General features: G+C 34.8%; 1 protein-coding gene across 8 annotated transcripts in view; it reads right to left on the bottom strand.

The window, feature by feature from the left end:
• Positions 1 to 15,749: 15,749 nt before the first annotated feature.
• MTF2 (metal response element binding transcription factor 2) overlaps positions 15,750 to 24,927 on the bottom strand; it is a 79,837-nt gene continuing 70,659 nt past the window's right edge. For 6 of the 8 annotated variants that reach the window (XM_057553302.1, XM_007169584.3, XM_007169587.2 and 3 more), the window contains 5 exons: positions 23,946 to 24,116; positions 20,050 to 20,155; positions 19,884 to 19,936; positions 19,667 to 19,771; positions 15,750 to 18,176 (listed from right to left, as the gene is read on the bottom strand). In XM_057553302.1, coding sequence (XP_057409285.1) covers positions 17,819 to 18,176; positions 19,667 to 19,771; positions 19,884 to 19,936; positions 20,050 to 20,155; positions 23,946 to 24,116 — 793 coding nt within the window. In that variant the 3' untranslated portion in view covers positions 15,750 to 17,818. Of the gene's footprint in view, positions 18,177 to 18,273; positions 18,347 to 19,666; positions 19,772 to 19,883; positions 19,937 to 20,049; positions 20,156 to 23,945; positions 24,117 to 24,927 lie in introns of all 8 variants that reach the window. The other 2 variants (XR_009009294.1, XM_057553307.1) reach the window with 2 other exon arrangements.

Genomic DNA, 24,927 nt, shown 5'->3' with positions numbered 1-24,927 from the left:
TGTCTTATTTATCTACCATTGTAAATGCTGTCTAATCCTTAAAGCCTTCATTGATTTCATCTTCACCAAGTATGCTCTCCCTTCCATTTGAAAACCCATATGTCTCTGCACTTTTTATTGTATATCATTCTACCCTGCATTAGATTTCTGTTTATATAGGTACTTAATTCTTCTGTTGCCCAAACATGCATTGTAACTAAAAGGTGCTCAAACTACAGGGGCAAAGATCATCAGTTCTGAAAGTCTGGGATGCTAAATAAGCTAAATAAGCTTGTTCCAGTCTTCTACCCCACTGACGAAATTGATTGTTTAGGACTGGAATTTGGCTCCAGAATCTTAATTTTTCACCCACGCTATTTGGGATTCTGGTGTCCACATTATCCTTGGACCATTTGCTAACTGGGTGAACTTGGGAAATCAAAACTCCTTTGAACCTATTTCTTCATTTGTATAGGTATTTTAAGTAACATCTTAAAACTCAGTTAAAAGAGCATTAAGAGAGTCTAGTGCTTGGTGAAGGTTGGTATATTATTGGTGATTTCCTTCATACCATTTAGACAAGCCACTCTTCCCCCACAAGCTGGTAGAATTCCTTAGGCACCTTTCTGGTTCTGCACGCCCATCACTTTCAGGTGTCTGGGCTTCTGGAAGGCTTGTGTCATTAGACAATGGATATACAGTTAATGTGTATCTAGGAGAATGACACAAAGAATCCACACCTAAGATGACATCATCTGAAAACGAGCATATCATGGATGCCAGATCCCTGCATCTAGAAGAAAAGGTGGGGAAATGCAGGGCAGGGAAAAAAATTAGAGGTCTTCAATGACCATGAGTCAACAGCAAAATGAACAATGAGAATCAGTTATCCAACAGTGAAATGAATTATATATAAAGAAAGCAACTACTCCCCAATCTTGGAAGTTTTCAAGTGGCAATAATGATCAGACATAAAAGGGATTTATGACATAAATGATCAGACATAAAAGGGATTACTTCTATATCTGGTGTAAAATGGAAGGATAGACTAACAAAACTAAACTTTATACTCCTATTTCAATTTTAAAAGCACTAAGTAATACTGTCTAATCCTTAAAGGATTAGGAGAAAGCTGAAAGAAAAGGCCAGGGTTTCAAAAGACACATTGTAGAGTTCTATTTTGCTGGATTCTTGCTTGGTGTTAAAAAACAAATTGGAAACAAAATTTAAAACACAATACTGTTTATAATTACTCCAAAGAAAATGACATACTTAGGTATAAATCTAACAGAACATGTACAGGATCAGTATGATAAAAATTATCAAATGGCTGGTAGAAGAAAGACCTAAATAAATGGAGAAACATACCATGTTCAAAGGTTGGATGGCTCAACATAGTAAAAAGATCAATTCTTCCCTAAATTGTTCTATAAATTTAACATAATTCTTATCAAAATCCAGCAAGGTTTTTTTGTAGACAAGCTTATTCTAAAATTTATATGGAATGGAAAGGCAAAAGAATAAGGCAATTTTGAAAAAGAATAAAGAATAAAGTCTACATATATAAAGTCTTACCTTATAGCTATAGTAATCAACATGGTGTGGTACTGGTGGAGGGACAGACACATAGATCAACAGAACAGACATTCTAGAATACACCAAAACAAGTCCAACTGATTTTTCACAAAGGTGCAAAAGCAATTCAATAGGGAAAAGACAGCCTTTTAAACAAATGGTGCTGGAGCAACTGAGACAAACATAGGTAAAAACATGACCTTAAATGTTAAAATGATAAAGCTTTTTGAAAAAAATATGAGAAAATCTTCAGGTCTTAGGGCTAGACAAAGAGGTTCCACACTTGACACCAAATACATGACCCATAAAAGGAAAAACTGATAAATTGGACCACCTCAAAAGTAAAACTTTTGCTCCATGAACAACCCTATTAAGGGATGAAAAATTAAACTACTGATGGGGAGAAAATAGATGCAAATCACATATCCAAAAAAGGACTAGAATATATAAAGAATTCTCAAAGCCCAACAGTTAAAAAAAAAAAAAATTCAATTAGAAAATGAGCAAATGACATGAACAGACATTTCACTGAAGAAAATTTGTGGTTGGCAAATAAGCACATGAAAATAAGTTTAACATCATTAGCGATTAGGATAATTCAAGTTAAAACCGTAAGATATCAGTACACACCTACCAGAAAGGCTAAAATAAAAAAAAGTAGTTACAACACCAAATGCTGGCAAGGATGCAAGAGAACTTGGATCACACTCTTACATTGCTAGTGGGATATAAAATGGTAGAGTCACTCTGGAAAATATTTTGGCAGTTTCTTATAAAACTACACATGCACTTACCATGCAACCCAGCACTTATACTCTTGGACACATCCCTGAGAAATGAAAACGTGCTCAAATAAAAACCTGTACACATTATTATACACAGCAACTTCATTTGCAATAGCCCAAACCTGGAAATAACCCAAATGTGCTTTAAAGAGTGAATGGTTAAACTTTGGTACATACTATGGAATACTGAGCAACAATAAAAAGAATAAACAATTGAAACATGCAACAATTTGGATAGACCTCAAAGGAATTATGGTTAGTGGGGGAAAAAAATCATAAAAGGTCACACACTATACCATTTCTTTTATGTAACATTCTTGAAATAACAAAATTATAGAGATGGAAAACGGATTAGTGGTTGCCAGGTGTTAGGAATGGAGGAAAGAAAGGGAATGTGGCTAAAAAAGGCAGCCTCGGGATGGAACAATTCAGTCTCATGATGGTTACACAAATCTACATGTTATAAAATTCACAGAACTATACACACATACAAATGAGTGCTTGTAAAACTGGTGAAATCTGAATAAACTCTGGTTTGTACCAACATCAATTTTCTGGATTTAATATTGTACTATATGCAAGATGTCGCCATTGGGGGAAACTGAAGAGTACACAGGAACTCCCTGCACATTTTTTTTTTTTGCAATTTCTTGTGAATCTATAATTATTTCACAATAAAAAGTTAAAACAAAAACGGGGCAGGTGAATTTTATACCTGGAACAGACACTACTGTGCTGTAAAATACATATTTCTAAATGAGCCCAGGAATAAGTAAAATAATTTAACCATGTTAAATGAAAGCAAAATATTCTCATTGAAAAAAGAATTGTCATTTTAGGTATTGGTTCAATTATTAAGAATTTAGTATTCGGTAGAAATGTGAAACACTGTATTCTTCAAGGCTCTTAAGGAATTGAGCCTGATCGTTTTGACATGAAATACGAAAGAAGAGTCAAAAGTCAACCTTTTTCCTTTTTAGAGCGATTCCATTTTCCAAAATATCATCCAGAGGTTATACTACAATGAAGTGGTTATTAGAGTCCTGCCATGTGAAGACTACACCTACTTCTCAAATATTGCAAAATCATCATGTGAATCTCAACAGAGAAGTTATCCTTGACTTTTTCAAACGCTAACTTTTCACTCGACAATCATGACATGTAGGTATAAGGAAAATCTTAAACAGTGGATGATTGATTCCTTCACCTATAAAGGTAACAACGTCTTTTTGCTGTAAAGGATCTTAGAATTAAGGCATATACAGGACATGCAGCTGAGAAGCAACTTATTAAGTATAATATAAACCACTGTAAACTCTTAAATGCCAAAGGGACATAAATTTAAAAACAAATGTGCTGGCAATTACTACTTCACTATCCCTTGGACAAATAGCAAAGGAGTAAAGAATGAAAAAGGTCATTTTATTTAGAATGAGGAACAGGGAAATGCTAGAAAACATTATGCATTTGGCTCCTTACTCTCCTTTGATAATATATTTCCTTTCTGGCACCCAAGGGAAGATCAGGATGCAATACTTTTATATCCCCATAGCCTCTAATACAAATTACATACATTACAATATACCCAAGGCAAGGTTTAATACTTTAGAATATGAAAAATTTGAGCATTACTATATCCTGTACTTTGGAGAATAGAAAAGCAAAGAATATGCCTTTAAAGAGTTGATGGTTTACCTGGGGAGGAAGACTAGTTAGTATTCAGGAATTATCAGCTACTCATTTTTCCAAGTCAGCTGTCATTCATTGCTTCAAGTTTTGCCAGAGTCCTCAAATTTATGTTGCGTCCCTCTTATGTGCACCCTCTACACTTCCCTTTCAAATCACTCTTCACACCGTATCAGAATTAACGTGTAAAAACCCTCCACAAGACTCTAATCTCTAAAGGCAGAGAACATGTCTATTCTATCCACTGCACCCAGCACAATGCCTAGAACACAGTATTTGCTGATGCAAAGATGAGGCACACTCTTTATTAAGTAAAAAGTGAAGTTTCGGGGCTTCCCTGGTGGTGCAGTGGTTGAGAGTCTGCCTGCCAATGCAGGGGACGCGGGTTCGAGCCCTGGTCTGGGAGGATCCCATATGCCGCGGAGCGACTGGGCCCGTGAGCCACAACTGCTGAGCCTGCGCGTCTGGAGCCTGTGCTCCGCAGCAAGAGAGGCCGCGATGGTGAGAGGCCCGCGCACCGCGATGAAGAGTGGCCCCCGCTTGCCGCAACTGGAGAGAGCCCTCGCACAGAAACGAAGACCCAACACAGCCATAAATAAATAAATAAATAAATTTAAAATGCATTTAAAAAAAAATTTTTTTTTAAAAAGTGAAGTTTCCAAACAACATGAACAATCCTCTTTAAGTAAAAACAGAAACAGATAAAAAGTCTTGAAGGCTAGCTAAGGCTTATATACCATTATCTCTGGATAGTAGAACTTGGAGGAGTTTCAGAACTATAAGTTTTGTGTTATCTGAATTTTCACTGAAATATTTTTGTATCATAGTTGAAAACAGTAAACCTTTTTCACTTAGGGAAAAAAATAACAGAGTTGATAAAGATTTCCTCCTCTGTTTTTCTCATCTACTACCTCCATGCCTCCCAATCATTGCCCCTTTCTTCTAAACCACATCTTCATTTTCTTAGAATCACTTCACTAATTCTTTTTGTTGCCAGCTAATACACAACGTGAAAGTAAGCAGAAAAGCAATACATGATAAACAAATTAGCATTATTTCCTCCAAGTCAGATTTAGATGAAGAAAAGGAGTACTTTAAACCCCAGATGTAATTTCTATTACAAGAAAATCTATAATTGGAGAATACTGCAGCTTCCTTATGAAGGGAATGAACTGCCTGTTGACTGTTATATTTAACTAGTTTTCAATTATTACTACTACTAGACTATAGCAAATGCTTGTCATTTTCTACACCTAAATTTATATTTCTCAATACCAAAAACACAAGTATAATTTCTTAAAGAGGTCACTTTCAGTAACTACCTCAAATATTTTAAGGCTGCTTTGCAGAGTTAGCCAAGAAAACCATCTGATGTTTTTACTCACTACTCTGAATACCTTATAAATATTGTAAGTATCAATATTACTGACTCTGTTTCCTTCCCAGAACAGAGACTTTACCTCATTCTTTTTAAAACTCAAACTACATTCACTTTAGTTTTTTTTCAGTATTTCTTTGATTTTTATTACAACCTTTTTGTGCAACACCATTCAGAAGCATGGACTTTTGAATCCCCAGTATAGAGTATCCATCTGGAAAGCCCCAGAAAGTATTCTCTTGAAAACATTTCCAAGTGCTTTTGCTTCAGAATAAGCTTTTAAATAAAACAACACAATGGTTTCTCACTATGTAGGTATTGTTTCAAAATACCAAATACTTCCTTTGTTCAACTAATACCTTAAATCTGCTCTAATTATTATTTTTATTCTATGATAGCAGGTAAGACACATTTTTATTGAAAATTTTCAGCATACCTGCCACAGTACCATCATGAAGAAATCTGAATGTTCCAGGTCTTTGCTTGAAGAATGGTGATGAGCAAATGTTTAATAATAAAGAGCAGAAGCTTCTGGGAAATGCCTGGCAGAAGCAACAACTGTTAAAAAATAGTCTTGTTCCATAATCCCATCCTACTCCACTTCTTTACTTATTTCACTACTTCCAAGCATCAACCTTTTCTTCCAATCAAGCCTATCTTCCTTACTGCTCTCTGAACAGGGTTGCTCTATTTAATGACATAACTAGCCTCCCAGGGCCTCAAAACTTAAAGACCCATGACCTGCTCAGTCAAGTACTGTCAACTAATCTCTCTAACCTCTCTCGTAAGTATTCCCAACATCCCCACTGCTTCTACTACCTCAGATTTACCTAGATTTAGGGACTTCCTTGGTGGCACTGTGGTTAAGACTCTGCGCTCCCAATGTAGGGGGCCCGGGTTCGACCCCTGATCAGGGAACTAGACCCCACATGCATGCTGCAACTAAGAGTCTGCATGCCACAACTAAGAAGTCAGCCTGCCCCAACTAAGAAACCCGCGAGCCACAACTAAGGAGCCCGCCTGCCACAACTAAGACCCAGCGCAACCAAATAAATACAATTTTTTTTTTAAAAGACACAGTTAAAAAAACAACAAAAAAGAGATTTACCTATATTTAGATTAGCCCTAGCTGGCTTTGTACCTCATATTTCCCTCTAATTCATCCTACATCCCAGTGCCAAATTAATTGTAAATCACACCTTAGCATAGCAGTCCTATCAGAATCCAGATCATTTCCAGCCTCCACTATGTCACACACTACCCAAATTCTACTATCTTTTCTGTGTGTGGGCTTAATGCCTTTGCTTACCGTTCCTGTACTGTGGAATGCCCTAGTGTGTTCCCTTCTCTACAAATCCTGATCACTCATGGTCCAGTTTAAATTCCTTTATGAAGTCTTCCCTAATAATTCCTTTTCCCAAATGTCCTCCACAGCCAGGCCCCAGGCAAAAGTACTCTCTCCCTTCTCTTAAATGCTCTTGCCACTCTTGACACTTTAAATAGGTAAACATATACGTTCTAAGCTTCCCAGCAAAGAGGAAGAGATAACTGTATCTACTTCACATGTTCCTCCTGGTAGTGTCTTAGAAAACAGTAGGCCCTCAAATATTGAGTGAGATGTTCATTCTCAACTCCAGGCCTATTCTTACCCTGTTCCCTCGTTTTGAACTTAGCTTTTCTTTCCCTTAGCCTCTATTTAACCCATCCTTCAAGGTACAACCTAAGAAATATTACACCAAATTAATCTCATTTCTCCAGGAATATAGCACATATTTGGATACCTGTAGTCATATGCTGTTTCCAAACATTGCTTAATTCTCATGTTTATATCCTAAACTCCCCAAGACTGTACCATTCTCTAAAGTATGCTCATTGAACTCCCACCCCACCCCCACTAAAATTCCATCTCCTTGAATTTATTTATGCTGTTTCTTATCCTACCCTATTTTTGCCCATCAAAATCCTATCATCCTTGGAGGAGGGATGGATTGGGAGTCTGGGATTAGCAGATCCAAGCTATTATATATAGAATGGATAAACAACAAGGTCCTACTGCACAGCACAGGGAACTATATTCAGTATCCTGTAATAAACCTTAATGGAAAAGAATATGAAAAAGAATATATATGTATAACTGAATTACTTTACAGCAGAAATTAACACAATGTTGTAAACCAACTATACTTGAACAAAATAAATTTTTAAAAAATCCTATCATCCTTCAGAGCCAAATTCAAATGAGATTCCCTTCAATAAGTCCTTCCCTAATACCTCTCTTAGATTTACTCTTCCTATGGAACTCTGTACCAATATTCCATAGTACCTAACATATTCCAACTCAAATTTAGTTCTATTTATGTTTGCATCCTCCGCAATTTAAGAATTCAGAGAAGGACTCCTAATACTTCATTTTTCTCTTACAAGCAACTCACAGGTATTCAAAATATAATTGCTGCATTTAAATAAACAATAATACAAAATGGTTTGAAAAACCATTTTCAGGAACTGAGGCATACAAAAAAAATCCTGCAATAATACTTAAGTAGGTTGAATCAAGTCCCCCAGAAGATAGAAGTCTGAACTTCAAGTACGTGTGAATGTGAACTTATTTGGAAACAGGGCTTTGTAGATGTATTTAAGTTAAGGATCTTGAGATAAGATCATCTTGGATTTGGTGTGGGGCCTTAATCCAATTACTGGTGTCTTTATAAGAGAAAGGAGAGGGAGATTTGATACAGACTAAGGTTGTATAAATTGAAGGCATTAAATGGAATGATAAGTGTACAGCCAAGGAATGTCAAGGACTGCTGCCTACCAGAAGCTAAGAGAGAGGCATAGAATAGATTCTCCATCAGAGGTTCCAGAAGAACCAACCTTGTCACCACCCTGAGTTCAGACTTCTAACCTCTAGAACCGTGAGAGATAAATTGCTTTTGTTTTATGCCAAGTTTGTGGTAATTTTTTATGGCAGCTCTAGGAAACCAATATATATAGTTTTTTAAACATCCAGAAAAATATATTTTTTATCTTCAAAAATAAGCGCAATAATGAAGTTCTTAAGAAATAAACAGGTTTTGAATTTTATTTAACTAAAACCGGATTTTACCTAAACATATGATATGGTAGATAAGCAGTGGCTTACCTTAAACTGAGTTTAGGGCAACCTCTCAATATGAAATGTCTTATGTTAAGAGTGTACAATTTTAAAAGATGTAAAACCAAAGTTATACCTACATATACTATAATTTAAAAAATTCATGCCAGTTCTCAATAATCATGATGAATAGATGAAGTTTTGTTTTATGAGGTTATTTTCATTACAATATAAATCTTAATGTTCTTAATGGTGAAGGTTCAAAATTTCAATGTAACAATATTAGGTATGGGTCAATATTTTGTTTATTCTCTAACAAAAAAATTTAATCCAGCACTACCCTTTAACTCTTATATCATGTTTCTAAGTTATCTAACTTTTGCTTTTCTAAGTGAGAGTGTGCTTAAGTAACACAAAACTGATTTCAATGATCCTAAAACAATAACAAAGCCATCAAATTCAAAATATAAGTAATTCCACACTTTGTTAATCTGCTTATCTATGACACTGGCATTTTCAATTAGCAGATAAAATTTTATTATAACAAGGCTAACAACACACATAGTTTCTTTAGAAAGGGCCCCCAAATAAATGTAAATTATACTTTAAAACACTGAGTCTTACATTAAGTACTACTTTTTAAGTACAAACTTACTTTTAAAATATTTTCAAATTTAAAAAATTTCAAAAAAATCAAGAGTTTGACCCTACTGAGACATTTTAAATTATACCTTCTACATAAAGGCAATAAACAGCATAGGTAACTTAATTTTACACATTTTCCTGACTTATTTAGCCAAGAAAATAAAACAAACCAAATTTAGCTGACATACAATTACATAAATTTAGTAAAACAACTATTTTCTTAGAAATTATGATCCTCTGAAGCTTGACATTTTAAAGTTTAATTGTAATCACATAATTTCAGCATTTAAAGTAGTAAAAAGTTAAATTACTACTATTCAATTCTTGTATTCATTTAACCTATAAAGTCATGAGAATTAGTATGGAATTATTGCTCTGACTGAAATACTATCTCCTCTCTATTCCTTTAGAGCACTTTTGTGACTATTAAATATGTGCATGTAATAACACCATGTCAATTTGCTATTCTCTAAAATAATACTGTTCTTATATGACAAGTCCAAACTAGACAAAAAACGTATTTTCTCATTCCCATAATGCACAGATGGCAAGAGCCAACTCTTAACACCTTGTTGGAAAGGAAAAGCCTATTGGCTCATCTAGTTTTATGGAGGAACAGTTTTGATTCCTGCAGCCCTTTATCACCAAATCTCTTCCAGAACCCAAGAGCATATCTATAACAAGTCCATTGATTTTTTTTTTGTGGGGGGGTATGCAGTTTTTACTATCTTAAGACAATCTGAAGATCAATCAGAGAGCCACAAAATAATTAACCTACTCTAGCCTGTATTACAGTCTTACCTCACTTATGCAGGAGTCGAGATTTCAAAAAATCTCCTAAAATAGGAAGCATGAAAAACAAAAACTTGTTCATTACTCAAAACAAGGATGTTGATTGAAAAAAAAGTGCACAACCTACAAGTTGAGAATTATGTTTTATTCGGTGGACCTACTGAGGACTGAAGTTCAGGCAGGATACAGCCTCTCAGCTATCTCCAAGGAACTATTGTGAAGAGTCAGATGACCAAAACAAGGATATGGAATAGGACTAAGGTGCCAGGTGAAGACTTCATCTCAAGAACAATGACACTTCCTTAGTTTTAAAAAGACTTGATAAAATGTCTCTCTTCTCATCATAGATCAAAGTTATTTTCATCATTGCCTTGGCATTTCCTCTTTATTCTGGAACTGCTTTTGCATCTTCAGGAAACACGTGCAAAATGCCAGACTGTAATGTATACACAGATCAATTACATTTTCGCACCAGAGAAATGGATCCAATCTTACAACCAATGGCCAAACTTACTCCAATAAATGCATTTTCCGCAATGAAAAGCTAGAAAATAGTGGAAAATTTGAAATTTAGTCATTATGGTAGTTGTGGCTCTGCCTCAGCTACATAGGAATATATGGCTTTTATTGCAACCCTATTTTGCCATGGATTCTACAACCAATTAGAGTCTTCACAATCAGGGCTTTAAATTCCTAGATGAACAGACAAAGCCTTGTATGTCACACAAGATGGAATACAGAATGATGAAGAATTTTTCCAAATCTAAGTACCTGCAAATGAAAGATTTTTATTTTCTATGTTCAATTATTCAATGACAGTTGAAAAACTATCTTAATTGTGTGTTTGATAATAGAAAACCTGATGCAACTTATGATCATAAACGTTTCAATCAATAAAATGTTAAATAGTAAAAAAACAAAAAAACCCTCGAAAAAAAAAAAAAACACCCTCGTTTTGAGTAATGAACAAATATAAAAAAGCCATTTACTTTTTCTCAAATGAAATCACTATTTTAATTAATTAATTTTTTTAAATTGGGGTATAGTTGTTTTACAATGTTGTGTTAGTTTCTACTGTACAGTGAAGTGAAATAGAGCTCCCTGTGCTATACAGCAGGTTCTCATTAGAAAATCACTCTTGAGCCATTAACTCAAGAATCTAAAGATCAGAACTGTGGGTAAGAAAAGGTTTAAATTTTTACTTAAGTGGTTATCTATTTGTTCGAGAAAACCTCGCTTAAATTCTTCCCAGTCTACTGTAAATTAATAACGTTTAGAAGCTAGATGGGAGAGAACGGAAAGGGAGAAAGCTGCTCAACACACTGTGAATACATATGGATTATTAACATGGGGACTGACACAAAAGATATGTGAAAAGAAGACAAATATAAAAGCACCACTTAGGCTAGGTCATTAAGAGTAAGGGCTAGGGCTTCCCTGGTGGCACAGTGGTAAAGAATCCGCCTGCCAATGTACGGGACACGGGTTTGAGCCCTGGTCCGGGAAGATCCCACATGCCGCAGAGCAAGTAAGCCCATGCACCACAACTACTGAGCCTGAGCTCCAGAGCCCACGAGCCACAACTACTGAGCCCATGTGCTACAACTACTGAAGCCCGCGCACCTAGAGTCCATGCTCCGCAACAAGAGAAGCCACCGCAATGAGAAGCCCACACACCGCAACGAAGAGTAGCCCCTGCTCGCCACAACTAGAGAAAGCCCGCGCGCAGCAACAAAGACCCAAACACAGCCAAAAATAAATAAATAAATAAATAAATAAATAAATAAATTTATTAAAAAAAAAAAATAGAGTAAGGACTAGATTCCCTTACCCACATCTGGATCCCTGAGAGTAGCACCATATTACAGCAACATACAATAAATGAACGTTCACAATCTCTCAGTAATTAGGAAAAGGTTAGCATGCTAAGAATAGTGTTTTTAAAAACGTGAAGTACTTCATAACTAGAAAAATCTTCAATAAAGTTGTATTTTAAATGTTTCTGGTCTTTAATGGTTTAAAAGTTGCTTAAAGAGCAAACTATGGTTTATAAAGAGGTATCAAGAATGGGTTTCTAACTAAAAATAGAACCACCATATGACCCAGCAATCCCACTACTGGGCATATACCCTGAGAAAACCATAATTTAAAAAGAGTCATGTACCACAATGTTCATTGCAGCTCTATTTACAATAGCCAGGACATGGAAGCAACCTAGGTGTCCATCGACAGATGAATGGATAAAGAAGATGTGGCACATATATACAATGGAATATTAATCAGCCATAAAAAGAAATGAAACTGAGTTATTTGTAGTGAGGTGGATAGACCTAGACACTATCATACAGAGTGAAGTAAGTCAGAAAGAGAAAAACAAATACCGTATGTTAACATATATATATGGAATCTAAAAAAAAAAAAAATGGTTCTGAAGAACCTAGGGGCAGGACATGAATAAAGACGCAGATGTAGAGAATGGACTTGACACTGGGAGGGGGAAAGGGAAGCTGGGACGAAGTGAGAGGATGGACATATACACACTACCAAATGTAAAACAGATAGCTAGTGCAAAGCAGCTGCATAGCACAGGGAGATCAGCTCGGTGCTTTGTGTCCACCTAGAAGGGTGGGATAGGGAGGGTGGAAGGGAGATGCAAGAGGGAGGAGATATGGGGATATATGTATACATACAGCTGATTCACTCTGTTATAAAGCACAAACTAACACACCATTGTAAAGCAATTATACTCCAATAAAGATGTTAAAAAAAAAAAAGAATGGGTTTCTAATGACATAATTCTTCATTGGAAAATTTATATCCAGAGGTAAGAAAAGCACAGAAAGTCTAAGATATATGGTTATGCAAAATTGTAATACCAAAGGGAAAAAAAAAGCAATGGAACTGTTACAGATATGCTCTTGGGTTCTAGAAGAGATTTGGCAATATAGGGATAACAGGAACCAAAACTGTGCCTCCATCTTAAATGAACCAATAGGCCTTCCTTCCCAAAAGTCTCTCCAAAAAGCTTCATTTCCTTAAACTTCCATGTCTCCTCAAGGAAGTTTAACTTCAGGGATATCTAAGCAAGTTTTACATATTTTCAAAGGGGAACCAAATTCTCACAAAATCTTGTTTTTGTCTCAAATTCTGTACAGGAAAAATTTCCTTACATTCCACTAATTCTGTATAGGAAATTCTAATCCTTCACTAAGTATGTACAATATTATTAATACTGGATGCTGCTATTATAACTTCATTTTGAGTAACTTTCAATGTAATTTATTTACTTATATAAATGGATTCTAAAATTACATGTGCAATTTTTATAAACACATAACAACAGCAATGTAAATATTTTAAAATTCAAAAGTGGTATTTCTCCAACAAAAGTAAAACATTTGAAAAACTTAATTTCTTAAAACAATTGTTTTTGGTGAGCTAACTTTGAACCTCTGCTTAATAGAAAAAAATTACTTTTAACTAGCTGCTAGATATTCATTCAGATATTGTCAACATTTTTTTCTTTTCAGTACCTAACACAGTTAGTGATGGGTTAAATAACCTTGAAAACTAAATAACAAAATATAAACTAGCTTTATTTAATTCTCCAAGCTCAGGCCACACACAAAAGCACTTAGGATCAAACATAAATGACATCACAAGGGAGTTAGTAGAAGCCAATACACATGTGCAGACCCACCTCTCACAATGTGAGTTCAAGACTGAACAATCAAAGTCCTCCAGAACATAGCTATACATTTGCCATGGTTTCACAGCACTGATCTTAAAATTATTTTGTGTATGTTTCATTAACTCAATGTCAGTGCTGCTCTTGTGATATTCAAGAAAACTCAACGAAAGTAATTCAATACTAAGGAATAAGATTTTTGTCAGGTAGAGTTGAGTGAACTCAACGAAAGTAATTCAATACTAAGGAATAAGATTTTTGTCAGGTAGAGTTGAGTGAGCTCTACATTATCTCAGACTTTTTTGGCCCCCCCTCCCCACGCCATAAACCAATTTGTGCCCATATTCCCCCCACTGGGAAAGCATGTTATAGGGTAGGGGAAAGAAAAAGGATCAAAACCTTTCGGTAAATACAAGGAACAGAAATTAAACTTATGATTTTAAACAGGATATAGTTTTACTTTATGCAGTAAGTACATTTTGTCATCTATGAAGGTTTTATTCATTTGTTTGCTTGCTTAAATCCAGTGGAAAACTTTCTTGAACGAGAAATCACATTCCTTGAAGATACTGCAAAAGTGAGGAGTTATTACTAAGCATCTATGCATCATCTCCAACAAAGAGAAAATGCAAGGGTTAAGAGCAAAAAGGGAACTTCCCTGGTGGTCCACTGGTTAATACTCCACCTCCGCTCCCAATCGGGGAACTATGATCCCACGTGCCGCATGACGAGACCAAATAAAAAAAGCAAAGAGGGATTTTGTTGGGTAGAAGTGAGGCGAGGGGAGGAAAAAAAGTGAGCTGGTTAATTTGCAACCTTATTCTTATTTTAAATATAAAGAGAGCATAATATTTTGATCTAGTTATTGCTCCAAGATATTTTGATATTACGACTTAAAAGTTACTTGCTCCCATCTACTTGTTATTTAGAGAGCCAGTTTGCTTTCACACCTTCTCCCACCTCCAAATTTATATCAGACAGATATCTAGTTTCTTAACTGCTACTAATTATAAAAGAATCCCATGATAAAGTTCTCACTTCACATTTAACTGTCAAGTTTTTATTTCCCTGAGGAAAGAACATGACTGATCAACTGCCACAAAAGAAACTGAAGGAGACTTTTGGGAGTATATTCATAGAGGTACTCAAATATAATTAAAAAGGAAAACTTCCCCACGCAAAGAAGGCATTTTTACTATTTCCCAACGTTGCACAGACATCTTCTTTTGCCATTACATTCTCATTCAAACAACTCTAGAACCAGATTATAAAAGTCTGCTATAACTATACAAGTCAGATCAGGTTCCAACCAAAACTTAACAGTACCTAATAAAAACTCAATCAAGTAGCCCAAAACACAGAATTAGTTCTACACCAACACTAATAGAAATCTTAATACATACACAATAGAAACCAAACATACCTTGCAAAATAAAACATGGAAAAATACCCTCAACTCACATATCAGTGAACATTCAGTTCTGTTAAACATTTAGTAACAAAATATATCCAGCAAGATCTGTCTTAATCACTCCCACATTAGAATCTATAGAATAACTCTGATAGCTCATATTCTGATCTAGTTTGATCACCTAAAGGCCTAAGAATCCATATTTATCCATGACTATCAGGGTATTTATAAAATATATTTGTTTTGAATAAAAATGGAATTAAAATGAATAAGGTATATTATTTCTACATCTTTTCCTTCTGTAGCCTGGGGCAAAGCTTTTCAGGGAAAAAAAAAAAACAGGAAATCCTTTTACATGAACCCTGACACCTTGTATATACGTAAGAAGAAAAGAAATCACAGTTGAAAAGTCTGAATTTTTTTGAAGTTTGGGGACAGGGTAGATACAGGAAGATATATTGTCTTTCAAGTATAAAGTGTACAAGCTGCTAAACACAGTTTACTTCTTTACAGGATCATTTAAGATGAACATGCAATAATTATTAATATTTATTTGGGGGACAAGAGGAAAATGAAAGCAAAGTTTTATAAAGATTAATTCAAGTGAATATATTTACAATGGAACTAGAACTCCTTGTCTCCCCGGCTAAATAAAAGCCGTCATCTACTGCACCAGTGTGTATTTTCAGGCAAATACAGAAGCAAAACTCATTAGCTCTTTAAAAAATACACACATTTAATGTTGGTCTGTTTTAATCTAAGTAAAGCAATTCCAAAAATACAAACTGAACATCAGAGCCATGTGAACCACCATGATAAAATAAAACAGACATTCACAATAATTACGTCTAAAGACAGTTCAGCTTAATAAATCATCTTCCAGGTATGCTAAAAAAAGAATTACTAAAAATACTGCTGGTGTTCAGTTAGAATTAAAGGACTTTGGGAAAAATGAAATAATATGATACACGTGGAGTGAATAAGGTTACACGGGATTTACATTTTCCATTACCCCTAGATATAAACAAACATTCAAAATCAACACAAACTCTGTGTGTTATTCAAAATATTGCAGCTGCAGGAAAGGCAACTTTAAATTAATAGCTAGGGGAAAATCAAGTTTTGGTGGAGGTAAACAGAAGTGACAGTTCTTAATTTGCACTTTTGTAAAGCTCATTTATACCTGGCCAACCAGGAACCAAATGCAGGACTACGAAGTTCTCTGCTTCTTTTGGCTATAATGTGACAAGAAAAGGTCATCTTTTGAAGATGTTTAAAGAAATAAAGCAACTTTCTTATAAACAGTCAAATAATCAATCAATGGAATAAATAAGTACTAACCCACATTTTTAACCGCTCTGCAATCACTACACTTTACATATTTTTCATTTTGGTGGCAAATTCTCCAATTTTTAGGCTAAAATCCACCAATCACTTTTAAGAGTAAAATGAATAGCCACCAAAATAAGAATATTCTTCTGTTTACTCTTTGGCTAAAAAAGAAAACAAACAAACAAAACAAAACAAAAAGAAACAGAAGACAGCTCTAACACTGGTGCTAAAAGAAACTGTTTTTTTTTTAACACATGTAAAATAAAGTTATCAATTTAAATCTTGGTACGCTGTATAAAAACAAGAGGTAATGTTGTAATAAAACAGCAGTTGCCTCTGCAGGCAACATACTGTTTGTTAACCCTGTGCAATAAAATACTTTGTTCATACTACACTTATTCAACATGACTAACAGTTACTACAGACATTTCAGGAATCTTCACGGGACTCCTATAGACTTACTGTTAAAACTGAGAGACATTTACAATCATAATGTGCCATGAAAACTTGAAAACGTTACTTCTAGTAGGAGATAATATTCATACTATTTGAATTTGTTTTAGGTACTGAACAGCTGAGTTACAAGGACTGAAAGTGAAAAGCATTCGAAAAAGCCCATGAACACTGTTGTTCACACCCTTCTTCAGAACACACTAAACTTGTTTGACACATTTCTCTTCATACATAGCAAGCAACAGCACCCAATAAAAGCCTGAGAAGAAATGCTGCTGTGTAAATACTGCAACTATTCCTGAAAAAAGAATTATGGGATATATACTCCAAAGCTGCCCATTCCCATAATTTGTATTGCATAGGTCACATAATCAATCACACACATATATATACACATGTGTGTATATATATGTACATGCAAAGAATATATTAAGACGACAATGAAGTCTAGTCACAGAGCAATTTACAGGCTCAATATATTTTTTACACTTTGAAAGAAAATTTCAATATTTTACAGTCTTTTAGTAGGCATTATATACACTGCACTTTATGAATTCTAAAAGGTATTGAAATAAATTTTTTCCAACATTTTGGTAACAAAACAGACAATGTTTCTCCAAATACTTGTGCTATCTACATGATAGGTTTGCTCTGATAACCACTAACCACAAAAACTGACTCAATGGAATAATTAGAAAAATTATCTAACACCATGCATCGGTTTGAATCATTTTTAATATCCTATCCTAGAAACATTCTACAAATCTTAAGATTTAAAAAATTAAGTCTCTGTTCTGATTTTTAAAAGATATCTTTTTATGACAATATCCATAACATTGACAAGTACATGTTAAGGCTAGTATTATCTCCTTATGTGATTTTTTTTTTTTTACCTTTTTTTTTTTTTTTAAGAAAGATAGTAAAAGCCAGACTCCTTTAGGGCTTTGAACTGTACCTACAGAAAATGAGAGTGCAGTGAACATAATGTTCAGTCCTACAGTCAGGATGCAGTTGCTCCTTCCCATTCCACAAGATACTGCACCTTTCCATCAAGTGTCACCCGACGAGCCAATACTCGGTATTTTTCACCACATGCTATTCTACCTGCAGCACCAAAATAACTGGTAATGGAGTTTTTTAGATGATTGAGTTGTAACTCCTGAACTGCTAAGTTATTCAAAATCTCTGTGTTGAGTTCATCAAATTGGTAATCTTCTTTGCCTTCATCATCCTTTACAATTTCTGAGTTCTGAGTCTGGAGTGCTCTTCTTGGAAGACGACCCCTTCTCCTCCGTAAATGCGGTATTGCAGCAGGCCAAGATCTTCCTGTACGAGTTCTTTTTCTGGAGTCAGATAATCTATAGAACAAAAAAGGCCACAATTGTCTCCCCTTGCTGACATAAAAATCAGCCAAATCAAAACAACAAATGCTATATAAAATGGATTATCACTCGCCTTCATTAAATTCAATCACCTTCTTGAGGCTGACCTCTGAAGAGCTTTTCTTCCTTAACTATGTACTATTAAGCTTAAAAGAATCAGAGGAAATTTTTGATTTATAAGGCCAACGAGGCAAATTCTTACCAAGAGGATTTCTAAGTCAGGTCTTGTCAACATCTTTATCATTAAAAAGAAGACAGTTCATTCATTCATTCATTCATTCAATGCATGAAACATTTAATAAGCACCTACTACATACAAGACACCTTTCCATGTGCTTAAACAGATGGCAGAACTAGTATAAAGATTCTCTTCGTTACTAATTCTAGGCCTACTGTTAAGTAAGAAATAAGCCTAAACTAGATGTCAGGGTACCTTTGGTCTAGCTCAGTATGATATCGGCCAAATTTAAATCTCTTATCCTCTGTGTTCTCTTAAGTGAAGAGATTAAGTGAAGGGGCTGAACTAGACAATCTTTGAGTTGAGAAATATAATGATTTTATAAAACAAGGTCAAAATATAGCATAACAGCTAAATTCAAAGATTTTATAATCATACTGCCAAAGTTAAAATTCCAGCTCTGTATACTTGCTAATAAACATGCCATCTTGGGCTTGTTACAAAAACCTTCTAAGTCTCAGTTTTCTTATCTATAAAATGGGAACAACTCAAAAGACTGTTTTAAGAATTAAATAAGACGATGTACAAAAAAAAAAAAAAGACGTATGTAAGCTTAACACAATGCTTGGCAAGAGGCAAAAAAAACAAGCTCACATTATTATTATTCACAATTCATTTAAAAATGAGTTACATTTTTAAATAGTTAGAATTTTATATGATTTACAAGAGCAGTTTTTGAATTGTGAACAAAAATTAAACAAGAGGAAGTATAAAACCTAGAAGCTCATAGCTCTGGCCCCAAGTAAACTAAACTTTTCTTACCTGATACATCAGACTTCAGGAAAAAGTTGCCCTTCTGAAGAGTTAGGTTAAATAAAATATTAGAGGGGAAGTCTACTATTGATAAAAATCCTGAGTTTAAAATCCTTTTATTAATAGAAGGATTTGTGTGCCTGATTCCAACTTATTAAAAAAAAATCCACACTTGTATATTAGAAGCATAAAAAGGTCTTACAGAAAACAGCACACCTATAAACACCAGGATACCTCTTCTCTGTGTACATAGCAAAATTCCTGACAAATGTGAAAATTCTAATGGCTGTGCTCTGAAAAGCAAAAATATTCAGATGAATATTAACAACCTAAGGAATCAACATACAGATTGCTTCTCAAAAGCTGAAAGACAAACTTGTATCACTTTCAATTGCTAAAAATTTATTTAATCACCACTTTACAAAGAAAAAGTCTAGAGGAAAATTAGTCAAGAATAAGAACATAAAATATCTACCCATAATGCCTGGAAATACTAGACGAGGTAGTTTCTTTTGCACTGGAAGCACCCGTGAAATCCACATCTGAGGTATTGGATGAATGTGCAGTTCCCTCAGTTCTCCTGAGACAAAAGAATTTAAATGGTATAACGACTATATTACATAACAGTAGAAATGCTAATTTCCCCCCCAAAAGAAAATTCCTAAGGTAGGAGAAAATAACTTTCTATTTACCCTATAGAACAAGGTAAATCCAAAGTAGGATTCTCTGAAATTGATTCCTTATCCTGGAAAATAAAAAAACACACTTAAAGCATGGTTTCTAAAATAAAGATATTAGTTTCTCAGTAATTTCAAGCAGACTTCCTCTCTGAGAACATATGCCAATATATCCTCTTACCAAAGGTGGCTCAGCAGTTTTCTGAATCATTTTTCTTGTATATGGGCCAGGTGGACGACCTACAGACTTTTTCTTTCCTTTTTTTTCTATGCCATTGCTTACTTCCCTGAAACATGAAACCATTTATGTATTTAACCTCTGCACAGAGAAAACAAAAAGACAATGGACAATATACACTATCATAGCTCTACTTATGTAATAATTAGATTATACTTACATTTTTACATTAATGGTAATATAAAAACAACAAAGTTAAGTTAAATCTACAAGTTTAGTCAAGTTCATAGATAATACATTCTAATTTAAATATTTTTTAAGAGATATTTACATACAAAAGGTTTAAGAAAAAAGTTCTCTAATACTATTCTGAAAAATACATACCACCTAAAATTCTTTTTAAAAAACATAAAACAAAACAAAAAAATACTACTATATTAGATGGAAGATTCAAAAACTCCTTAAAGTTCAATTATTTCATTTAGGTTGTTACTATGTAGGTACTTGGGGGATGTTTCAAGAATTTACTATACTAAAAGTGATTACGAACTTAGTAGTTAACCTCATGGAGCCAGGAAGTATCTATGTTAAAATACAGTAGGTATAAACAGGGACATCCTGTGGGTTCCTAAATGATGCTAATCAGAAAGAGAATGAAGCCCGGGGTGGGAGAATGTAAAGGAAGAAGGAATCCTTCATACTGGGCAGGGGAGTTATTCAAGGACAAAATTAGAAAGATCAAGAAAACCATTTTTGAGACACAAAGGCAAATATCAAGCAATAGGAAGGGGCAAAAAGCAACAGGTCAAGAACATCTCTAATTAATAGAAGGGAAGAATGGCAAATATCAATACACAGAACATCCATTTCATTTATTCAACAAACATCTCCATATAAAGGGGATACTAACAATAGGAATACAAAGACGTTCCCTGTGCTAAAGGGTTCACAATATGGTTTGAAGGTGACAAATGTGTATACAAGCAGGATAATAAATGGTTTAAGTGTTATAAGAACATTATCCAGGAACATTCAAATTAAAAACAAGGTGAAGGAACAATATTATATAATAGGCTAGAAAGAGGTGACTGGAGAAAACTAGGAAAGACTATCCCTCCACACACCAAACTAAGGTTGGGGAAAATAAAGGTGGAAATACAAGGAAGGAGAAAGTAGAGAAGCTAGAGGAACAAAGCATAACTAGAACTATTACCAAAAGTTTCAAGGATAAGATGGATGGGGTATACATTTTTTTTGTTTTTGTTTTTTGGAAAGATGATCAACATTAACATTTATAAAGAACCCCTGGACTAAAGAAAGTACACTTTAGTCCAATTCATACATAGGTCCCAGAAGGAACTGAGAATACCTTTAGAGAAAGTTGAACCATTACCTGGTGGCATCAAACGAAAACCTTATAGCTACCACAGACAAAGTGTCCTATCAAAATCATGATATGAATGAGAAAGATTGTGGAAATCTTTTTTCTAATTCATAATATAAGCAATTGTTAGCAAAAGATTAATGATAGAATTTGAAAGTGATAGGAGTAAGTATTCTTTCCTTCAGAAAAAACAAACCCTTAAAGTAGTATCTACTTTATTACCAACTCAAATGGATATAAAGCACTGTCAACCCTCTGTAATTACATTTTCTTATTCTCCAAGATGATTATCTCATACCTTGTATTTGCTCCTTAAATTTCCCTCTCAGCTATCTTTCCCTCATCATTTCATTGAGAAAACAGAAGTTACCAAGCAATAACTTTAGTCATCTTCCAAATGCTAAATCTAAAACAGAACCAGCATTTGTACCCACCTTTTCCTTTTTCACCCCATTTCAACAGAAGGGTGAAAGTCCTCCTATCAAAGGCTATTCCCACATTTAGGCTCTAAATCCTGCCTCTTTTGGCTTCTCAAAGACTTTACAATATCTTCAGTTTCCTCCCCTCTCTCCTATACCACTCTCTTCTCCACTGACACACAAAAACAAGTTACAATTATCTTCTATCTATTAAAAAAAAAACATCAATTGATTCAGCTTCCATTCCCTTTACAGTACAGTAAAACTACTTCTGAGAGCTGATGATACATAACCTTTTCCACTTTCTTCCTTCTCTTTCAGAATTTTTAAAGATTATTTCCTTTTTTCCCCTTTTCCTTTATTATCATCATCATCATCATTTTGAATTCGCCCATGTCCCTTATTGTACAAAAAGTCCAGTTTTGACACGTAAATTGGGCAGTGCTGGATTCGATCACACTGACCCACTTCCATCTTCTATCTTTACCACTCAAGCAGAATTGTTTTTGTCAAGGTCACTAATAATAGAATGTTATCTAATCCAATGAACATTTTTCTCTCATCTTAACCTGCCTCTCCGCAACATTCAGTACTGTTTAATACACCCACATCTTTCTTGAAATACTCTCCTTCACTTGGTTTTCATGACATCAAACTTTCCTGGTTTCCTCCTGTTTCACTGATTGTTTTCTGTTAGTCTCCTTCATTTATTTCACTTCTTCCAAAACTCTAAATGATATCAGGACATTATTCTGGGCCACATTCTCTTCTCTTCCCCTCTCTCTCTAGGTAATTTCATCCAATCTCATGGCTTTATAAATCAGCTTCAAAATTTATCATGTGTCCTGACCTCTCCTGAGCTCCTGATTTACACACCCAACTGCCTATATCTAACATCATCACCACTTAGATATTCCTCATAAGAATCTCAAACTCAATGAGTATGAAACAGAAGAATACTTTATTCACCTTGCCAAAATCTGTTCTTCCAGATCTTGGTAAGTTACCACCATCCACTAGTTGCTCAAGCCAGATATCTGGGCATTGTGTAACTTCATTTCTCCCTTCCTTTCAGAAATTTAATTCATTAGCAAAGCCAGCAAATTCTGCCTCCAGTGGAGATCTTGAATCTATTTTCTGTTTGACTGCTACCACCTACACCTACATAAGCAACCATTATTTATCTCTTACCTAGAAAAACGAACGAGTCAATTTTTTCTTGCTTCTATTCTTACTTCTGTTGATATCTGTTTTCCAAACAGCACCCAAAGAAGTATTTTTAAAGGATAATTCAATCTGCATATATCTTTAAATAGCTTCCCATTATTCTCAGAAAACAACCCAAACTCCTTATGAGACCTACAAAACTCTATATGACCAAGCCCTACCCAATGTTTCTAGCACCTGATGCTATTCTCTAGCCCTCATTCACACCTCAGTAGCCTTCTGTGAGTTCCTAGAACATGCCTCACAGCTTCACACTTACTTTTGCTACCTGAAATATTCTTCCCTTTGTTCTTCACATTGTTAGGTCATTCTCATTCTTTAAGTTTCAGCTTAAATACTATCTTAAATAGGCCTTCCTTAAGTCGCCTTCTTAAAGTAGACCCCTACATCTCTATCCATCCCAGTACAGTCTAAATCTGTTTGCTATTTCCTAAATGGTATTAGCATGATCTGTAATTATTTTACTTGTTTATCACCTTTCTTCCCCACTATAATGTAAACCCCATCAGGGCAGAAAGAAAGTCTCGTTTGTTATTATATCTCCAGCACTTAGACAGTAAGGTGCTTGATAAATGGAACGAATGAACAAACGAATGAGAAATGAACAAACAAACAAATGAACAGGCCAGTACTTAAGCTGTTTGCTAACAAAATCAATAGGGCCTATTCATGGAAGGCCTTAGATCTAAACGTAAATAAATAAACATCTAGCATTAACTTTGTACCTTGTCCAAGCAAGAAATTATAAACAGGAAAACAAATCAGGGTCACTGCCACTTGTACTTTGAAATATACTAATGAGACTAAATAACACACATTTTTAGTTAAATAAGCTAAAGAGAAAAACTAAGCCACAGATCAACTTTTACCTTGAATCAGATATAGGTTTGGATGCCTTTCTGCCTTTAATTTTAAATTCATGGGAAGTTCCTTCAGGTTCTTTCTCTGCTTTGAAAGCCACATTTGGTGGCACAGGAGGAACACGAATTCGCAACCCAAACAAATGCTTCTTCTTCTTTATTTCTTTCCCAGACATAAACCTAAATTTTTAAAAAAATTAACTAAAAATTTAAAAACTGAACACATATTCATGGCAGACCCTAAGTTATAACTTTCAGATATAAAGTCTTTACACATGAAAGTCCACCCAATACTAGAAAAACTGACTTTTTGCCCCTTGCTTTCTTTGATTCTTATCTGCCCCAGAGCCAGTCCATAGTAGGATATGATGGGGGAGTAGGAAGAGAGGAATAGTATCAAAAGGGAGAAGAACACATGTCCACTTTTCTTTTTAAAATGTGGCATCTAACTTTTCAAAGTAAGAACGAAGAATAGAGAGTGGTGTCTTTTTAGTTCCAATATGTTTTTCCATATTTTTAGTGTCATCTGTCAAAAACATCTCAAACAAGGTTTAGGAAAAGAAGAATTCTATTTCAGAGTGGATCTGTGAGGAGAGAAACCCTGGCCAGAAAGTAATCGGTGAAAGCATTGGAAAAGAAAATAGGAGACCAATCCTAGAGGCCCAGAAAATAAAAGGAGTGTCTAGTATGTCAGATCTGGAATTGGAAATAACCTGGAGCAGAGAAATGACATTTCAGTGTGGGCTTGAGTTTCTGAAAAATATGCTCCTTAATCCTTTCCCAAAGTCCTTAGGGTCCTTATTCTAAAACACCCTCTTAGCTCTACTAGAGCATGCCTGGCCATAAAAACCACTACCAAGTGCTTACATTGTTCTTCCACTTTTATATAGGTTTGAGAAAGGGGAGCTCCCATTTCTACCATAACAGGAACAAATGTATTTCAAGCACACTAAGTTGGATTACAGAATTCATTGTCCCATAAAGTATTTTT

This window comes from Balaenoptera acutorostrata, chromosome 1, assembly GCF_949987535.1.
Source record: "Balaenoptera acutorostrata chromosome 1, mBalAcu1.1, whole genome shotgun sequence".
NCBI lineage: Eukaryota > Metazoa > Chordata > Mammalia > Artiodactyla > Balaenopteridae > Balaenoptera > Balaenoptera acutorostrata.
The sequence above is the reverse complement of the archived record's forward strand: the minus strand, read 5'-3'. Positions and strand labels throughout refer to the sequence as shown.